The sequence below is a fragment of the Takifugu flavidus genome, chromosome 18, assembly GCF_003711565.1.
Source record: "Takifugu flavidus isolate HTHZ2018 chromosome 18, ASM371156v2, whole genome shotgun sequence".
Taxonomy (NCBI): Eukaryota; Metazoa; Chordata; class Actinopteri; order Tetraodontiformes; family Tetraodontidae; genus Takifugu; species Takifugu flavidus.
In genome coordinates, this window is record NC_079537.1 from 149,332 (window position 1) to 169,761 (window position 20,430).

The window sequence follows — 20,430 nt, forward strand, 5'->3', positions numbered from 1 at the left end:
GAGTTCGGTGAGGCCATGGAGAACGACTTTCGGATGGCCTCGAAAAGGTTCTGGACCACCATCAGGCCTCTGAGGAAGGGGAAGCAGTGCACTGTTAACATTGTGTATAGTGGTGATGGTGTGCTGCTGACTAGAGGTAAGATCTTAAGACCGAGCCCGAGTCCGAGCCCGACCCAACCCGAAATTCGGGTCGGGCTCGGGCTTAAAATGCGTAAAATGTCAATCATTACGTTCGGGTCGGGTCGGGCCGGGCTTCTCTCTCGCTGACTTTTTTTTAATAAATATTTGTTTATAAAAATATACACTAAAACGATGTGTGGATACTAAACTAAGGAATACTTATTATAAATAAATAATTTGGATAAAACAGAGAAGGCGCTGTATGCTAATTGCTATTTAACTACTAAACAGAGCCAGACCATGCCGTGCGCACGTGAATGCCGCGGTCCCGCCCTCTTTTTAATTTTCCATCCATCCATCTGAGGGTTTATTTATTTCCCTTATTTCACAGGAATAACACGCACTTTACACCGAGGTGACCGCTCTGGACCACCTACCTCAGCGGGTCTGACTTCTCAAACAGCAGCTGGTCCAGAAACATGTATGAATGGATTCATCCGTGCGCGCAGTCTCCAGCAGAGGATTTTTCAAGTCTGTTTGTTTCCGCCTTTAGTAACGAAGACTATAGTGAACCTGCTACGCCCTGGAGGCTTTACCCCAGATGCCCTTCCTCGCGATCTACAATTCCTCCTCCTGAATCCTCACAAATAAAATATAAAATTTCGGGTTTGTTTCGGGCTCAGGCCAGCAAATCAAGTTAATTGATCGGGCTCAGGCCGGGTCGGGCTGGATTTTTTAGGCCCGATCTTACCTCTACTGCTGACCTCAACTCGGGATGTTGTGGATCGGTGGAAGGAATACTTCGAAGACCTCCTCAATCCCACCAACACGCCTTCCAGTGAGGAAGTGGGGCCTGGGGACCTGGGGATAGGCTCTCATATCTCTGGGGCTGTAGTTGTCGAGGTAGTCAAAAAACTCCTCGGTGGCAAGGCCCTGGGGGTGGATGAGATCCGCCCAGAGTTCTTTAAGGCTCTGGATGTTGTAGGGCTGTCGTGGTTGACTCGACTCTGCAACATCGCGTGGACATCGGGGGCAGTGTCGCTGGATTGGCAGACCGGGGTGCATGGGAGTTTGCCCAACCAGTCCACATGTGTTTTGTGGACTTGGAGAAGGCATTCGACCGTGTCCCTCGGGGGGGGGGGGGGTCCTCTGGGGGGTCCTCCGATGGTATGGGGTGTCAGGCCTGCTGATACGGGCCGCCCGCACCCTGTACGATCGGTGTCAGAGTTTGGTCCGAATTGCTGGCAGTAAGTCGAACTCGTTTCCGGTGAGGGTTGGTCTCCACCAGGGCTGCCCTTTGTCACCGATTCTGTTTATAATTTTTATGGATAGAATTTCTAGGTGCAGTCATGGTGTTGAGGGGGTCCGGTTTGGTGACCTCAGGATCGGGTCTCTGCTTTTTGCAGATGATGTGGTCCTGTTGGCGTCATCGGCCCGTGACCTCCAACTATCACTGGATTGGTTCGCCGCCGCATGTGAAGCGGCTGGGATGAAAATCAGCACCTCCAAATCCGAGGCCATGGTTCTCAACCGGAAAAAGGTGGAGTGCCTTCTCCGGGTCAAGGAGGAGATCCTGCCCCAAGTGGAGGAGTTCAAGTACCTCGGGGTCTTGTTCACAAGTGAGGGAAGAATGGAGCAGGAGATCGACAGGCGGATCGGTGCGGCGTCTGCAGTAATGCGGACTCTGCACCGGTCCGTAGTGGTGAAGAGAGAGCTGAGCCGAAAGGCGAAACCCTCACCTATGGTCATGAGCTTTCGGTAATGACCGAAAGAACAAGATCACGGGTACAATCGGCCGAAATGAGCTTCTCCGTAGGGTGGCTGGGCTCTCCCTTAGAGATAGGGTGAGAAGCTCTGCTATCCGGGAGGAGCTCGGAGTAGAGCCGCTGCTCCTCCGCGTTGAGAGGAGCCAGATGAGGTGGCTTGGGCATCTAGTTAGGATGCCCCCTGGACGCCTCCCTGGTGAGGTGTTCAGGGCATGTCCCTCCGGTAGGAGACCCCCGGGAAGACCCAGGACACGTTGGAGAGACTATGTCTCTCGACTGGTCTGGGAACGCCTGAGGATCCCTCCGGATGAGCTGGAAGAAGTAGCTGGGGAGAGGGAAGTCTGGGCTTCTCTTCTTAGGCTGCTGCCCCCGCGACCCGACCCCGGAGTGGTAGAGGATGGATGGATGGAATCAGTACTATTTATGGACTCAATTTGGGGATTACTAGATTTGCCCATATCTTCTGTCCAATATATTAATTCACTTAGATTATTTTATTGCTTTAATAAGACAGTTCAGTTACTATTATTGAGATTGTAGTAATCCACCCAAAAAATCGACAGTATATTTTTAATTTTGCTTAACTCCGAATGAAAGGACACCGTATGCTTTATGACATAAAGCATACGGTGTCAATGATATTTACATAAGGTTTATGTAAAATGTCGTAACGGAAGCCCTTGAATAAATTAGGAATACGCCGACTGGAAATGGTCTGCTTCACCTTTAAATTGTGACGACGTTGAGCTGGTGAGCTTCTGCGTCGTGTGAGCATTAAGCGGCCTGTCGTCGCGTTGGGGCTCCTCCTCCCTGGGGCACTGCTTCTTTTCAGGATTTCCACTGTTAATTCAGTATGGAATTTCTTTTAGGGAATCCATTTGGAACCCCGGTGGGACAGCGAATCGGTAGGTCTTATTGCACTTGTGAACGACAGCATTATAACCTCTGTAATAGTCCAAGACTTTATTTCAGCAGTTGCAGGAATGAACCACCGGAAGTCCGTTGTGCAGCGCCTTCGTTTTAGTTTAAATAAGAAATGTATTATTGCTATTCAGCATAGATAATGTTACTGATGCTCTATTTTTGGAATTATTTTTCGTTAGATGTATTTATAGTGACAGTAACCAGTGGTTGTAGTTTGATTGGAGTTTCAGCTGTACAATGGCAATGCGTGTTTTAAATGCCGACGCTGATTGGCTGATTCCATCCTTGTCTTCCTGACCTATAGTACATGTATACCACAGTATCCTTTTAAAGTAACATAAGCAGGTTCCATTTTTTCCAATTTGTCCAATTTGATTCGATAATTTTGCTCAGTGATTGCTAATTGAGTTATCGCATTTCCCTATACATTGTTACATGGATATTTAATGTTATTTTGCCTCTCATAAATGGATTTAACACAAAAAAAGCCAGGCACCCTTCTGTGTGGAATTTGCATGATGGATAGATGGATGGATGGATGGATGGATGGATGGATGGATGGATGGATGGATAGATAGAAACTTAATTTAGCACCTCAAAAGCGGAAACACACAGAGGCATGCAGTTATAGGACATGCATTTTGGGGATAGGTGAAATGGTGACTCTTAACCTTAGGTGTGAATGTGTGTTAATAATTGTCTTAATATGTTGGCCCTGCGATGAGTTGGCGATGTTTCCAATGTGTAGCCCACCTCTCACCCAAAGACAACTGTCTTTGGAGGCTCTTCTGCACATTTAATGTGTAAGGAAAGCAACAAATCTTTCAACTCTATATGCGTACAAAACCGTACTTGTGTCATGTGAAGCAGGTAGTGCTGACATTGACATTAATTGAATACTGTTTCTTTGTGTGCCCCACCCAGAGAGTGCAACCAGTTCCAGCCTCGTATCAGAAGACTGGACCCTTAATATGGAGATCTGCGACTTGATCAATAGTTCTGAAGAAGGGTGTGTGCATACATTTTATCCATTGGCATCACATACTGCAGACTTATTCTTTGAAACAAATAAAAATAAAGTCATGTAATGCTGAAATATCTCTCATTCCAGACCCAAAGATGCAGTAAGAGCTATAAAAAAACGGATTGTTGGGAACAAGAATTTTAAGGAGGTTATGCTGACACTTACAGTAAATACTGTTTTGTACTTCTAATCATGTTTTAACTCTTAAACACTGTGTATTGCCCATGTATTTTCTTTGATAATAAAGTAATTAGATATGTCTAATTATTTGGCCCAGATAGTATTATTGAATCAATATTCAAGAATTGCATCCAATATCAATTCAACATTAAATGCAAATTAAACAGAAATTGAATCATGTCCTTGAAAATGTTGTTGCTAATTTGCTGTGTCTTCTCATCAATGTCAGGTGCTAGAAACTTGTGTGAAGAACTGTGGTTACAAGTTTCACATACTGGTGACGGCAAGGGATTTTGTAGAAACGGTTTTGGTGCGGTCAATCATTCCAAGAAATAGTCCTCCATTAGTTGTTCATGACAGAGTCCTCAGTATTATACAGGTAAGGAAAATGGTAACATTGAGGCTTTCAAAATCAATTTATTTTTGGCAACTATAGAAATATGAATACATTAAACATTTTTCGAGGATACCTGTAAGTCAAGCATCTCTTATCTCTGCTAGTCTGATATTTACAGTGACGCTGCATAACAATGGCATGAAGTAACACGATGCAGTCTCCAAAAGCTGTCCATATTGCCAACCTTCACACTTTTTGTCTTCATTTGTGCATTTTCATTACAATTGGTGCTACTTGTAACCCATTTCATGAAAAAGTAATCAAATAAGTCTAGTATAATGTATATTATATAATAATATGTTAGCATTGCATGAACTGCTAGCACCCTTAAAATACTGAAAAGTCATTTGCATCAATTGATTATCAAAAGTAGATTGTAGTGCCTGTGTAGATTCTCATTCATCCAGGTCATAGTTATCCAAAGTTAGATCTCTGCATCAACTGGACTTGGGCTTTTCTTGAAGACGTTTTGCCTTCTAACAGACAGGTACTTTCTGAACACGAGGTCTATTTTTGCTAAGCTAAGGTTAAAAGGTCCTGTCAACAGTAATCGAGATAATTGTATCTGACAACAGATTTCACATCTTGGCTGTCAATGAGTTGCAGGAGCATTGTGTTAGTCATTTTTGTGGACTTGAATGGGAATGTGAATGCTCCACAGTCCCACACTTGCAGCATATTCTGGAAGGGGTATTGAATCTAGCATGATGGTGTGTTTGTGTCACTTGGCAATAACTTTACAATCTATCCAAAGATTGGGACTGTGGAGCATTCCAATTCCCATTTAAGTCAACAAAAATGACTAACAGAAGGCTCCTGCTCCACTGATGGCCAAGATGTGAAATTTGTTGTCAGATACAATTGTCTCGATTACTGTTGACAGGACTTTTTAGCCTTAGCTTAACAAAAATAGACCTCACAGCAGAATAACCTGTCTGTTTTGTATAGCACTCAGATGGCAAAGAGGGCAAATTCCATTCTTCTCACACCAATCCTTCAATTCCCACCTCTAATACCCCTTTCAGATTCCCCTTGGTTAAGACCAACAGAAAAACCCTCATTCATTCTCCATCATCACCTGCCTAAGTTCAGGGATAAAGAGGTCTTCTCATACTTTTGGACATTATTTTATTCCTTTTATTCAGTGGTTAATTTTATTTTTTTGGAAGGGTTGTATTTTTGCAATGTGACAACACAATTTAGATTTGATATTCTGCCTGTCATCGTGCCTTTGTAGTTGTTCTGGTGTTGTCTTTTTGTCGTTCTGTGCCTGGTGCTATGCTGCAACACAGTTTGCTCCATCAGGACAATATTTAACTTTATCTTGAAATGACACCATTGCTAAACCCAATATAATGACCTGGATGCCATTTTCTCTAGAAGGGACTAGCTTATCAGAACACTGCATAAGTTGACCCTTTTTGGATTTCTTTTCAAGGCATGGGCTGATGCATTCCGCAGTTCACCCGAGATGACTGGGGTGGTGTCAGTATATGAAGACCTCCGACGGAAAGGGCTGGAGTTTCCCATTACAGAACTAAATGGTTACCCAAGCCAACCGACACAAAAGGTATAAACATAGCTTGACTGATTTGACTGCTAATATTTTGTACCGGTTGTCACAGTTTGGTTACTGTTCTCTCAGGTCATTTCTTACCCTCTGCTTACTAGACTTTGGCTGCTAGAACTAGTGTGCCTGCTGTACTGCTGTCTTCCAAACCAAGTCTCATCGCACCCCAGACCTCAGACCTAAAACTAGCCCTTGATGGAACCAGTGCCCTCACTCCCATTCAGGTGATTGGTTGGCTTTTCAAATGACTTCTAAAATGCTGTATTTCTAACCTTAAATGTGCTCATCATTTACCTACTTCAAGCACAATAAAGGTACTGTCATTATACTGATAGCTATGATCAACCAGAAATCTGATTTCAGGTAAAAATGCTGAAAACTGAGCTAGGTGTTGTGCGGAGCAACCTCACTATGATGTCAGATATGATGAGTCAACTGGATCCTGTTACTGTAAAGCAAGCAGATATGGAACTGCTGCAGGTACATAAAGAATGGCTGCCATAAGCAATATTGATCTATATTATGTCATGTGAGAGAAAATGATTCCATTCAGACATTCCATTCTGCCCATAACTGATCTGATACTTTATGTATTTTGCATTACATCTACCCACTCAACTCCCCAAACCCACACATTGCTTGTTTGATTGTGTCATTAGCAGTTATACACAGTATGTAAGGAAATGCAGGAGAGGATAGTGAAGATCGTCCCTCGACTCAGTGAGGAGAAGCTGATTGAAGAGTTGCTGACAACTAATGATGAGATGAACACTGCATTTACTCGTTTCCACAGGTGCTCTCGAAATTTTAGTTTGGGATGATAATAGAGGCAACATTGAAACCGTATTATTAGATTAGTGTTTTTGTCAACATGCATTCAGTTAGGGAGGAAGAAATATGAAAACTTCATTCTTATTGTTTCCCCTTTTCTTAAAAAAAAAACCCCCAAAACCCTAATATGGATTTATCATGTTGTAATTGTTCACACTTTAACATGTTTCTTACACTTTTTCTATTCCTCTCTTTTTATTTTTATTATACTACACCTTGAATAAATTAAAATATACTATTATGACAGATGTTGCCTGTTAATGATTAAATTTATTTAATCTGCTGTTGCCAGGTTTGAGAAACGGATAACAAAGAATCCAGATAGAGCAAAGAAGGTAAGCCTTAAGCTGCCCACACTTATATCATTTGCCTTTTGCTACTCATTACTTTTAATTATTTAATCATACACGTATTGTTCCTTGTTTTTCAGAACCACGCAAGTACTTTCGATACCCCGAGGCTCGAATCAGCTGATCATGAAAACTTCAAATACAAGTCCATCACTGATCATTTGTCGAGTAAGATGGCAAAACTTGGTACGTAATTCAACCACACCTACCCCCAATGCAAGGCCCAACAACAAAAACTTTAATCTGTTTCTCTTTATGCAGCTACAAGTGAATCAAGTTCATTTGACTCAACTCAACGGCCAAGGTACAAACCAGACTTAACTATTGCTTTATGACATGAAAGACTTAAATTTGAAGCGCATGCTTGGAACTCTTTTAAATTGTTCTCCAAAAGTTGAAGTCCCTGAAAACAATCAATTGGTACTGCTACTGATCAGATGCAATTCATTTCATTGCTGGTTAAAATGTATTGATAAATTTGAAATGAATGAAAGGCTTATCCATATAGTACATGATTTATGCTGACCAAACCCAGACTTATAAATGACAGTACAAGAACACTTTTTTGCAAAGTGAAAAACGCTGCAAGGATCACATGCCACAAACTGGATATTTACTGAGAACATTGCACTGGTTGGTGCGTGGATAGCATAAACGAAAACATTTATATTAAATGTCAGAAATATGCTAGATACTAGATGCTTTTTAGCCTAGGTTTTTTTTTTCAATAGTAAACACAAAATATCTGAAAACAATGGTACATTTTATTTATCTGAGCAGCTCATGCAACTAATGTAAATAGGTTTATTTTTGTTTCCTTCTCATTTCTTTTAAAATGTTCAAATGTTTTTGGCTCAAATAATGAATGTCTTTCAGTGAACAGAGTGAAGTGGCTGTTGCCAGCCTGGCTCTGTCTGGAGACAGCAGACTTCTAAATCCAAGAGGAGTGGTAGGAACATTGCTAATAGAACATTTTTCACAATTGATTCACTAATTGCATCTTTTAATTAAATTCTTTTTGGAGCTTTTATAGGCTTCAGTCAAATAAAATACTAGCTCTGTTAGCATCCTTGGGTAAGAACATGTGTATGATGCTTTTGTGTCTTTAAACTACCTCTCAAGGATGTCAGCCCAGCCTCCACCTGCAGCTCCTCACCAAAGTTAGATTGGATGATGAAAAAAGGAATGGTGGGTGCAAAATGTGTCCTGGTTTTTAGTGTCTCTTTTTTGTTGTAACACAGTTTGGTTTTATTGAGTTTTAAATTTCCTTTGATTTTGCTTTATTTGCTTTTGTTTCTCTTGGTGATGAAAATAAATATTGCAGTGTTAGCTTGTTGATGTTCTTTTCTCCCAAAATGTATTTTTTAGTTAGGGTTAGAGTTAGGATTAGGTTAGGTAAAGTAAAGTAATTTATCTGAGCATTGTGTATATACACCAGTCAGGCATAACATTAAGACTACCTACCCAAGAGCGCAGTGCGTATTATTCTGAGTGAATGGGTGTACATGGTTTGCAGCAATCAATCTTTATTTATATAGCATCTGTTACAAACAAAATTGTTTCTAGGCACTTTCCAGAATCCCAGGGCCTGACCCCCAACAAGCAACAGTGGCAAGGAAAATCTCCCCTTCAACAGGAAGAAACCTTGAGCAGGACCAGGCTCATGTAGGGGGACCCTCCTGCTGATGGGGGGGCTAGGTAGAGAGAGAGGAAAAGGGGGAGGAGAGGAGAGGAGAGGAGAGGAGAGGAGAGGAGAGGAGAGGAGAGGAGGCCATGACCCAGTCGGGTGACAGAGGCCTGTCAGGTGATCATGTTTCTGGACCCCGGCAGCCTTGGCCTATAACAGCATAACTAAGATGTTAACCTGATAATTAGACGACCCCCTAAGTATGATAATTTGTCTGTCTATATTAGTAACTGGAACTACAGAATTAGTGATAATAAGCTTTTTCAAAGAGGAAGGTTTTAAGTCTAAATTTTAAAAGTAGAGATGGAGTCAGCCTCCTGTACCTGGACAGGGAGCTGGTTCCATAGCAGGGGGGCCTGGTAGCTAAATGCACGGCCCCCCATTCTATCTCTAGAGACTCTGGGGACCACAAGTAGACCAGCATTCTGAGAGCAGAGCGGTCTATTGGGATGATAAGGTGTCACTAGCTCCTCCAATTAGGATGGAGCTAGGCCTCTGAGGACCTTGTAGGTCAAAAGAACGGTTTTAAAAATTATTCTAAATTTAACAGGCAGCCAATGAAGAGACGCCAGTACAGGAGTTATGTGATCTCTTTTGTCAGTACCTGTCAGAACTCTGGCTGAAGCATTTTGGATCAGCTGGAGGCTTCTTAAAGAGTTGTTTGGACACCCTGATAATAAAGAATTACAATAGTCCAGCCTGGAAGTAACAAATGCTGGACTAACTTTTCAGCATCATGGTGGGTCAGTAGTTTCCTGATCTTTGTGATGTTCCTCAGGTGAAAAAAGGCACTTCTAGAGACTGTTTTAATGTGTGAGTTGAAGGACAGATTTTGGTCAAAAGTTACTCCAAGATTCCTCACAGAGAGACTAGATGTTAATGAGATACCATCTAGCGTGATCATGTGATCTAATCTATCCCTGAGAGGTACAGGACCAAACACCATGACCTCAGCAGTGTAAAGGTAGATGCCACATAAGTGACAGGACCTGGTTTCTCAGCCAAACATCACACGTTCAATATTCTGCTGGCTCGCAAGGGCAAGACATAGTAATGCATTTTGGTGCTACATGTTTTCCAAGAAGGCGATGTAAAGACATGGAAATTCACGTGGTATAAAAGATAATGGGATTCATCACTCGCTCACCCAGGGCAATCTTAGCTTCTCACATTCCGCTTCTAATAGATACTGATCACTGCAGGCCAGGAACTCCCCACACATTCTGCAATGGATATTTGCTGATCCATCTGGACATCACAACTCACTCAAAATGTTGATTTGACACCTACTTCTTTCCAGGTGCCATGATGAAGATAGCCTGATTGGTGTATTTTAACATATGTGTATATTTTTAAAAACAGTGCTAAATCTAAGGTAACAATATCCTCATTTTTTACATTTTAGTGTTTACCATAGTGCTGCTTTCTTTCCTAGATTCCTATCAGTCACTCCAGTGTAATGGATGATCTTGAGATATGGCTGGCTTTAGAAGATGAGGTAAATCTTAAAAATGCTACTTTTACTCAAAACATTTAATTTTTTTACAGTGTATTGTTTTTGTTGAAGTCATTGTTGAGCAATGGAAAATCATTTCAGGTTGAGCTTATAGAAACTGAGGGTGTTGCAATGTGAACACTTTATGTTTTACAAAGCCAAACTTGTGTACTCTGTAAGTCTTTTGTGTTTGATACTTACCGGTATTCCCACACTGCTATGACAATCTATCTATCCAGTAGAGAGTACCATACCAAGATAGTACTTATCTCTATTGATTGAAAAATCCCCATCAACTAATCTTAAAGAAATCTTTCATGTAACATGATTAAGGTATGCTCCATATAATCCATGATAGGATTTATACTCTGGAACACCATCATGTCATCAATGTTAAATTTCCCTTTGGTGGGGCTCATTAGTATACTGTATTTATCACTATGTCAGGGTCTTGGTTTGGTCTTGGCTGTATTTTAAATTTAACAAATGCATAATATTGTTTTTCTCTTTGAACACAGTATGACTTTGAGGATTCAGATGGTGTGACAACCGAAGGTAAATGTGTATCCATTTATCCACGGATTAAGGGTCACTTGTAATGCACCTTCCATTCTTCCCTGCGATAAGAGATTTGAACGAAACACTTTTAAAATAAAAATAGAAACAACACAGTGTAATTTCATTTCTGTGAAACCTTTACAGCTAGAAAACACTGATTATGATTAAGTTTCACGTGCTGTTATGCTAATTGGACAGAAAACAGCAACAGAAAGGCGAATAAATTAGCAAGGCAAGACTGTTTTTATCTAGCTCTCGTTCTTTTTGGCATAATCCTGATAGGTCTGCATTTTTCCAGACCATTAGCATTATTGGTAGCATTAGTAAGTTCTTACTATGTCTGCCAGCACAGAGTAAAAAGGTGGATGATACCAGGGAATAGGCCACCAGAGCAGGAGAGGTTGAGGGGACAGTGGAAGGAAACAGGCCTGCTGAGTTGTGTTTGCGTGGAGTAACTTTAATTTGAACTCTTTAAATACATTGTACCTTACCACAAACATAGATACCAGATGCACTAAAGACTGAAAACTATTGAAAAAAGGATGCAGCCTTTTATTACAAATGTATCACATTAGTCATGTCAATAAAAAGTATTATCTCCTCTAATATTGCTTCTGATCTCTTCAGAGTTTGACAGATTTTTGGCAGAAAGAGCAAAAGCAGCTGAGCACCTGCCATCACTCAATTCCTCCTCACAAGACAATGAACACATCAAGTCTTAACCTACACATTCATCCTGCCAGATTAATAGTGGACATCAGTAGATGGATGGCTTTAAAATAGGGTTCGGAAAAAAAAACTTAACCATTATGTCTGTATGTCGTGATTAACTGGAGTTGTATTTTAACTTAACTTATTTAACTTACTTAACTTATTTGTTGATGGAGGTTTTATTTAAGACTGTTTTGAGGGAAGGCAGACATACGTATGTACGAGGGTGTGTGCATGTATGTATGTAATTTATGTATGTATATCCATATGTGTGTGTGTGTTACCAAAAGCAAAAAGTAGCAAATGCTGTTAACTGATGTATGCTAATGCAATTTTGTTTTCATGCTTTACAGTATGTCCATATTTATGTAAAATATTTTTAGATATAACTATGACTATGTGTTTGAGGTTCAATGGGAAGAATATTACTACTGACAGACTGTATCCAAATGAAACTAACTGGAAGGCTAGATATTCCCGTTCTGATTGAAATTTGCAGTAATTTTCATTGAGTGGGTGATTTGGAACATCACTTACTGATTTGCTCACTACTCGATCACACTTTGTAACCATCTATATTTAAATAATTGAGTTCCCTTCTGTGATTAAAATTTTATATCCCAATTCTGGCATCTTATTTTCGACTTTGTGAACGCCCTTCAGAGCAAGGGGATCAAGCCTGCCTGCGAGTCCATGTGAGACAGTGAATCAAGGCTCCCGACGATGTAGAGTACAAATATATATTACAAATGTTAACTAAGTCGTTTTTCTCAACCAACTCTTTTTATGAACACAAAAATGAAAACATACTAAAGTACACCAAAAACATAAGGGCGCGCAACACGGCCCCAACCCATAATCCTCCTGGGTGAGAGGCCAGCTTGGGTTCACATATGAAAACAGAAATCTTGTTGCTTTCGCTTCAAGTAACACACTTGTAAGCATCACAAAGACATTTTTTACTTATTGTGAAAATCTTGCTGTAAAGATGATAAGATGTACAGTGAAAGGCTGGTGGAAGGAATGAGATCAAAGGGGGCTGCAGAATGACTGTTAGTGTAACGAGAATCAACAATTAGTTCAAGTTTTAAAACAAGCCAGCTGATTCAGTCAAGAAGTACATTTCTCTAATACATCCGTGATATCTGTTCAATATTATGGAGGGAGGAAAGAGCATTAAATTAGGAAGTTTAGCTGCTTGTTAATTTTGTGCAGTTAGAAACTTTACTAAAATTTTACAGATTCGGCATTAAAGCAACACAGGCATTCTTTTAAAAAAATATTTCAATCGTCGCAATATACAGTATACTATCAGCTACAGCCTAGTGTTTAATTAATCATCAGAGCTACTTCACAGATTAACACCTCTAACAAAAACATCGCTATTGGGTTATTGCTAAATTATTAGATATTATGTTTGTGTAGATTCTCAATCATCCAGGTCAGATTTCTCCAAGGTAGTTTTTTGTGTCAACTGGACTGTTTTTCTTCTTCTTTTTGAAAATATAGCCCTTGTGGACTACTATTGTATTGCATGTATTGATCCACCCCCCCACCCCCTGCTACACATTACATCCGTTGAATCGAGTATAATGATCCTCACTTAACATTTCGATAGTGTGCAGTATTCGGGGAATAAGGAGTTACGTCCTTGGTCGTTATGGTATAGTTTAGGTTATTTTAAGCATTTGTGGCTGATGTTTGAGTACTTTTAACAGGTTGCAGACTGAGCAACATGTTATTAAATCGACCTGAGATCGCAACACTGTTTGATTGGCCAAACACAGCCAACTGGCCAATTCCTTGTACTCTGATTGGTCGCCTCAGGTACACCTTCTTCCGGTCTTTACAACGCAACACACGACAGTATTGTCACAGGACAGCCATGTCTGGTGGTTATGCAGCCCGTGGATTCCGAAAATTGCTCCCTGTCATCCCGAGACCCATCTCCATTTCCCGTGGTTACGGTACCGTGGCCGAAGCTAGAACGGTGCTGGAGAATGAGCTGGATGGTATCCGTAGCGCAGGGACATGGAAAGCAGAGAGGGTGATCACGTCGAAGCAGGGTCCTCAAATCTTAGTAGATGGCAGCAGGAACCGTGAGTAGCAGTCGGTCGCGGTGGATAATTATAAAAGTGGATAACTATATGCAAAAGTTTGAAAATAACATTATACTCATTGTCTATTTTGTAAATCAGATGAACACAGCAGTTCATTTGTTTTGACATTGCGCTTACATTAAAAATAGGCATTTGCAAAATGTATGGGGTTTATTCATGATTGTCTCACCAAAGATTTCATTTTACTCTGGGAAAATATTGTTTTTTGTTTCCATAATTATTTTACAACACAAGAAAAAAGTTACTACTTCATATATTTTTATTTGTAAATTTAAATTCTTTCAATAAAAATAACATATTCCTTGTTTTGTTGTTTTTGTTGCTTTAGGTTACTAATTCAATTGGAGCATTTGTTCTTTTTGTATGCCGCTTAATGGCCTTAAAATGTTCCTTTTAATGATGGTGTATTCCATTTTAGGTATATTGAATTTCTGTGCCAACAACTACCTTGGCCTGTCGAGTCATCCAGAGGTAGTGCAAGCAGGGATTGATGCTCTCAAAACTCATGGTGCCGGTTTGAGCTCTGTTCGATTTATCTGTGGCACACAGGTGTGCTAGATCTTTATCGCTCAGTCTCATGGCTCTGTATATATGTTGTGGTTGAATATCTTCAAAGTGCTCAAAATTGCTGTTTTTAGGATATCCACAAAAATCTTGAGCAACAGCTTGCGGAATTCCACCAGAGGGAGGATTGCATCCTCTATGCCAGCTGTTTCGATGCTAATGCTGGGCTGTTTGAGGTATCTCACAAATACAACTCCAGACATTAGGAACAACAGTGGCATAAATAAAATATCATCATGCCAGGTTTTGTTGGGCCCCGACGATGCAGTGCTCTCAGATGAGCTAAACCATGCTTCCATCATTGATGGAATCCGTTTGTGTCGAGCAAAGAGACTACGCTACAAGCACATGGACCTTAGTGATCTTGAAAGCAAGCTCAAAGAGTCTCAGGTGAGTGCTGACAAATATAAAAGAAAATGCAATGCCCCCATAAAGCCCTTTTCTGGGAGCATTAACTCTGGTAGGAAGGAAACGTTCAGTTTTATGCTTTTATGTTTCAGTTATTGCACATTAATACAATATTGAACATTTCTTCAGTGGGGATCAATACAGGTTAATTTTGTCTTATGAATGAAATGAGCTTTCCATAAGCCCCTATATGAATTCAATTTGAATACATTATTTTATTATGGAGAATGTTTTCCTTGTGTAACTGGTGTTTTGTTTCTAAAATTTGGCACACGTTTTTTGATAGACATGTTAATAGATAAAACACCAATACCAGTATTATTTTATGTTATAGAAAACAATACCATGTAACTATGTAAAAAATAATACCTTAACCATGTTGTCAGGATTACATCATTGATTAATGCTTAAGCACGCAAGTACTGACTTTTGCTCTGTCTGCTCTGCAGTCTTCTCGAATGCGACTCATAGTAACTGATGGAGTGTTTTCCATGGATGGAGATGTTGCTCCTTTACCTGGAATCTGTGACCTGGCTGAGCAATATGGAGCTATGGTTTTCATAGATGAATGCCACGCCACTGGTTTCCTGGGTCCTCGTGGCAGGTGGGCAGACGCTAGTAAACCTAATGTTCTGTGTGTTTTAAAATCTTCATTACACAGCCTATTATTCGACTGTCAAGGTTTATTTTTTTTTTATTTTATTTATTTTTTTAAACTTTCCAGCGCTTAAATAGTTTGGCAGTATTTGTCACACACAAAAATGCATATCAAAATGTGCCGCTTAAGTTGACCAGATGCATGCCATAGACCAGGGGTATCCAAACTACGGCCCGTGGCCCAACTGTGGCCCTTGGTCCATTTTTAATTGGCCCCCAAGACATTTTATAAATAGAGAAGAATCTGGCCCACACTTGAACTTTTGCTTGAGTGTATTGCACTTCTTAGTGTTAACACCAGGGAGAGCTACTGTTGGCATCATGGCAGTTACTGCACCAAACAGGACAAACCCTGCTTGTGCGCACCACTTTCTTATATGCATTTTTATTGTTAACACACAGAGTACACACCCCTGTGTACAGCGCACACAGTGCACACGCAAAAGCAGCTCATCTCATCTGATGCAGATTTGCTCCTTGATCAAGTGACATTTGTCCGGATTTTTAGCACGAGTGGTGTTAGATCAGTACCACAGCTTGATGGCCCAATTTACATACCCAGTGCAGCTGATACTCACCAGAATAATTTACTAAAATTGTATGCACTCATGTTATTAAGTCCAGTTCAGTCAATGTTAATGTTGATAACCGTTTCAAATGAATGTTATTAGGTGTGTTCCTACACCTAATAACTTAAATAACAAGTTTGAAATTTTGCAGTTCCATTTTCCCCTTTATTGTTCTTCTCTGTGCTGTAAATCTTCTGTCTAAAAAGAAATCTGAGGCTGCTGTTCTGGGAATGAGCTACCAAAGCTTTTTCCTAAATAACTGAGTAAAGATACATTTGTGGAAAACTGTGATGAAGACAGTTTTGTCTTTGAATATATTCAATAATATAACACATTTGACCACTTTTAATTGATTTTTCTAACTTTGATACACTAAAGTGAAGGCTACCTAATTTCTAGTAAGTGGCCCATCCCCTCCTATATTTTTATGTACCAGTATGCGGCCCTCAGTAAAAAAAAAGTTTGGACACCCCTGCCGTAGACACGCAATCAACATTTCTCTGAAAATTCTTTTGTACATATGTATGTATCATGTCTAAAGTCAACCTTGTTTTTGTCAGGTATACACTGATTTTCCTAATCTGTGATTTGCAGAGGAACAGATGATCTTCTGGGTGTGATGGACAGGGTTCATATTGTAAATTCCACTCTAGGGAAAGCACTGGGAGGAGCAGCTGGTATGCAATTATATAATTTTAAATATGGACTCTTTTTTCACATTTTAGAGAATTCCAAGCCTCTAATATACTAGCGTACCTGTCACTGAAAAGTAATAATATTCCTTTTACAAGAGGATTGCATTATGTGTATCATATTAAACTCGATTATGTTGTCATATTTTTGTGTGCATGGCTCTATTGTTAGTGAAAGAAAGACATAAACAGGTGTTGACATTGAAACAGCATAGTTACACATTTTGCTTTTCCTTTGTTTTCTCAGGAGGTTATACAGTTGGTCCAAAGCCTCTCATTGAATTACTTAGGCAGCGCTCACGGCCATACCTGTTCTCCAACTCCCTTCCCCCTCCCGTTGTGGCTTGTGCTACTCGAGCAGTGGAGCTACTACTCGCATCCAGTGAGATTGCACAGAGCATGACTGCTAAAACAATGAGGTATCCGGTTCATGGTTTAAAATGCAACATGACAAACAGAAATGTTGGTCTTCTCATCTTTCCACTTTAGTCGCAAAATATTTCTCTATTTTCATGTTGCAAAATATCTTTGCTCTTCAAATCTGGCCACTTATTGTTTTTCTGCTTTTAAAAGTAATAAATCCTATTGTAGCACCAATGTGGGACATGATAATGGTGGATGGGTACATTTAATAGATAGTTTAATCCTGTCCATTATAGGAACAAGTCCAATCTTTATTGAGAAATGGGTGAAGGCATGAGGTGATATTATTTTCTCTACATGACCAGATTCAGGGACAAGATGATGAATGCTGGCTTCACCATTGGGGGCTCAGCTCATCCCATCTGCCCAGTGATGCTTGGTGATGCACGGTTGGCATCAGTGATGGCTGATGATATGTTGAAACTAGGTGAGATTGAGATGCCTTGTCAGCTGGCCATTGAATCAATTTCACTACATTTCATATCTAATGTATTGAATTCAATTTAATATAATTGATGTGGTTTTTGAGTACATCCTTGTTCCCTGATACTTAGATGTTTATGCTTCTGTATGCCACTTGGCATATTTAAGGAAAATAGATAATCAATCAATCAATCTTTATTTATACAGTGTTGGTTACAATCAAAATTGTTTCAAGGCGCTTTACAGAATCCCAGGGCCTGACCCCCAACAAGCAAAAGTGGCAAGGAAAAACTCCCCTTTAACAGGAAGAAACATTGGGCAGGACCAGGCTCATGTAGGGGGACCCTCCTACTGATGGCCAACTGGGTAGAGAGAGAGGAGAGGGGGGAGGACAGGTAGAGGAGAGAATAGGTAGAGATCAGGCAAATACGTTAATTGTACAAGCTGCTGGTATAAGAGTAGAGTGGGTCAGCAGGGTCGGAGGTGGGCAGGCCAGCATACAGCTATAAAGGCAGCGATACCTGCAGATGGATACGGGGGGGAAACTACACAAGAAAAAACATCAGCTCTACGAGCAGAGGAGAGGATAGGAAAGGAAAGGAGAGGAAGCCATGACCCAGGGGGTGACAGAGGCCTGTCAGGTGATCATGTTTCTAGACCCTGGCAGCCTTGGCCTATAGCAGCATAACTAAGATGTTAACCTGATAATTAGACGACCCCCTAAGTATGATAATTTGTCTCTATAGGATAATAACTGGAACTACAGAATTACTGACAATAAGCTTTTTCAAGGAAGGAAGGTTTTAAGTCTAATCTTAAAAGAAGAGATGGAGTCAGCCTCCCGTACCTGGACAGGGAGCTGGTTCCACAGCAGGGGGGCCCGGTAGCTAAATGCTCGGCCCCCCATTCTACCCTCAGACTCTGGCGACCACAGATGATGAGGGATGAATACTTGGGGGTGAGGAATAAAGAAAGGTGGTCTGATTGTCGTAGATGGGGGGAGGGGTGTTGCCGTATAGGCACCAGCCATGTTTGTGTAAACATGGTCCAGGGTTTTGCTTCCTCTTGTACTGCAGGAAACATGTTGGTAGAATTTGGAAAGCACTGTTTTTAAGTTTGTGTGGTTGAAGTCACCCGCAACAATAAATGCAGCCTCCGTGTGGGCGGTTTGTTGTTGGCTAATGGCTGCATGAAGCAACTGTGGCATTAGCATCTGGGGAACATAAAATGCAGTTACTATGATGGATGTAAATTCCCGAGCCAGATAATACAGTCTACATTTAACCATGATAAACTCAAGGTTAGCTGAAGAGTGTCTCCTAAGAGTAACAGAGTCTGTACTCCAGGTCTTGTTGATATAGATGAACAGTCCCCACCTCTACTCTTACCAGAGTCATCAGATGTTCTCTCTGCCCGATGCATGGAGCTCCCGGTTAGCTCAGTGGCAGTGTCCGGTACGCTGCTGTGTAGCCATGTTTCTTTGAAAATCATGGCATTGGAGTCCGAGAGTCGTATCTCGTCCAGTTTATTCACCAGGGACCGTATGCTAGCTAGGAAAATGATAGGTAGAGAAGGCCGGCGTGGTGTTAGCCTTAGCTTAGCTCTTATAAACACATTATCCTCTTAAACCTAGTATAAAGTATATTGAGGTTTTTTGTGTTTTTCTTTGTTTTTTTTGCAACAAATGACAGCCTTGAAAGTGAACTAAACAGCCAGGAATTTGTCCCCCCAGATGCACTAGAACTTAAGCTTATGATTTTTGATTGTATGGATTTGTCTTGAAGTTGGTTGGGGCAATGAATGAAACAAGGTACTTTTATACTGTTATTGTTTTATGATTTCTGGTTTTCAGTTTCAGAATTTAAGTGTGTTTATTTTCCCACAGGAGTGTATGTTATTGGATTTTCCTACCCAGTTGTACCAAAGGACAAAGCCAGAATCCGAGTTCAGATTTCAGCAGCCCACACAGATGAGGATATCGACGATTGTGTTGAAGCTTTTATCCAGACTGGCAGAAAACATGGAGTTATAGGATGAACAGGATAAAATACAAAAAAAAATTGATCGTACCTGGACTTTCCTGAATAATTAAAAAACACACAAGTCTGTTACTTATAATACACTTAAACCTTTTTTTTTGCTGTTTACCAGAATAAAGGTTTTTTGTCAAATTGTATGTATTCGATCTCTTTATGGGACTGATTAAACGGGGGAGTATTTTTTTAAATTGACTCTTTGGATAATAGGGTCCGAGACAATAGACAACTAAAATAAACATATGGTAATAGCCCAGCAGTTATTTAAACCCTTTTTATTCATAAGCCAACAGAAATCAACAAACGTTGTCACAGCCAGAGCTTCTTCTGCTCCACAAAACCCTGAGATCCAACTGAAAAATCTCATAAACCCTCCGTCTTCTTCTTTTGCATTTGCTCCACCACACCCATATTCTACTCAGATAAGGCACACAACTGTCACAATGCCGAGCTAGTCCGAAACTTTGAACGCAGTCTTAGGACAGGACTTGGGTGAGGAAGACCTGCCAATACCTGCTATGTAGGCCATATGATGCAGTCCCAGACACAAAGGCCCAGCACCTCATCCACCTACGGGTTGAAAACCAGTCCTTCCTTGTTTCCTTGTTCGGCAGCCTATAGTCCATGCAGAACTTCCATGCTGGGTCAGACTACAGGGTCAGACTTTACTGGTGTGTCCTTGCTCCATCCCCCCTCCTTACAGGTGAAAATTGTGGTTCCCGGTGAGTGAATGCTTGTGATGTCCATGTTACACAGACCCTGTTTGCCTGCTGACCACCCACTCTAGGGTAGTTGCAGGAGTAGATGGCCGTGCTGGCTGCAGTCCTAGCAAAGAGGAGGGCAGTGCTTGACATCATCACCTAGAGAACAGACTACCTGGGTGTGCACCATGCACACAAGCATCTCCACCCATGCTGGTCTCTGC

At 40.8% G+C, this 20,430-nt stretch overlaps 2 protein-coding genes across 3 annotated transcripts; both read left to right on the forward strand.

The window, feature by feature from the left end:
• Positions 1 to 2,633: 2,633 nt before the first annotated feature.
• On the forward strand, positions 2,634 to 12,237 carry tom1 (target of myb1 membrane trafficking protein). 2 transcript variants are annotated; one of them, XM_057014473.1, is made up of 16 exons: positions 2,634 to 2,791; positions 3,735 to 3,819; positions 3,922 to 4,000; positions 4,244 to 4,393; positions 5,850 to 5,981; positions 6,083 to 6,205; positions 6,345 to 6,461; positions 6,641 to 6,774; positions 7,105 to 7,147; positions 7,243 to 7,348; positions 7,424 to 7,466; positions 8,039 to 8,111; positions 8,285 to 8,350; positions 10,285 to 10,347; positions 10,863 to 10,899; positions 11,530 to 12,237. In XM_057014473.1, exons 1-16 carry the CDS (start codon positions 2,740 to 2,742, stop codon positions 11,622 to 11,624), a joined length of 1,398 nt encoding a protein of 465 aa, XP_056870453.1. In that variant the 5' UTR covers positions 2,634 to 2,739; the 3' UTR covers positions 11,625 to 12,237. The 2 variants fall into 2 exon arrangements, with proteins under 2 accessions (XP_056870453.1, XP_056870454.1); XM_057014474.1 differs by having other exon boundaries at positions 6,644 to 6,774.
• Positions 12,238 to 13,454: 1,217 nt separating this feature from the next.
• On the forward strand, positions 13,455 to 19,645 carry gcat (glycine C-acetyltransferase). The gene is made up of 9 exons (XM_057014472.1): positions 13,455 to 13,712; positions 14,152 to 14,282; positions 14,372 to 14,473; positions 14,541 to 14,687; positions 15,155 to 15,309; positions 16,526 to 16,608; positions 16,871 to 17,042; positions 17,352 to 17,473; positions 19,355 to 19,645. The coding sequence occupies exons 1-9, from the start codon at positions 13,499 to 13,501 to the stop codon at positions 19,504 to 19,506; spliced, it is 1,278 nt and encodes a 425-aa protein (XP_056870452.1). The 5' UTR covers positions 13,455 to 13,498; the 3' UTR covers positions 19,507 to 19,645.
• Positions 19,646 to 20,430: the final 785 nt, after the last annotated feature.

What these genes read in the sequence shown, in the direction of transcription:
- tom1 (XM_057014473.1), top strand. Translation starts at nt 2,740, where the DNA reads ATGGAATTTCTTTTAGGGAATCCATTTGGAACCCCGGTGGGACAGCGA. An exon ending in GTGCCCTCACTCCCATTCAG is followed by an intron (nt 6,206 to 6,344) that starts GTGATTGGTTGG and finishes ATCTGATTTCAG; the next exon opens with GTAAAAATGCTGAAAACTGA. An exon ending in GCATTTACTCGTTTCCACAG is followed by an intron (nt 6,775 to 7,104) that starts GTGCTCTCGAAA and finishes TGCTGTTGCCAG; the next exon opens with GTTTGAGAAACGGATAACAA.
- gcat (XM_057014472.1), top strand. Translation starts at nt 13,499, where the DNA reads ATGTCTGGTGGTTATGCAGCCCGTGGATTCCGAAAATTGCTCCCTGTC. An exon ending in CTAATGCTGGGCTGTTTGAG is followed by an intron (nt 14,474 to 14,540) that starts GTATCTCACAAA and finishes TCATCATGCCAG; the next exon opens with GTTTTGTTGGGCCCCGACGA. An exon ending in ATGACTGCTAAAACAATGAG is followed by an intron (nt 17,043 to 17,351) that starts GTATCCGGTTCA and finishes CTACATGACCAG; the next exon opens with ATTCAGGGACAAGATGATGA.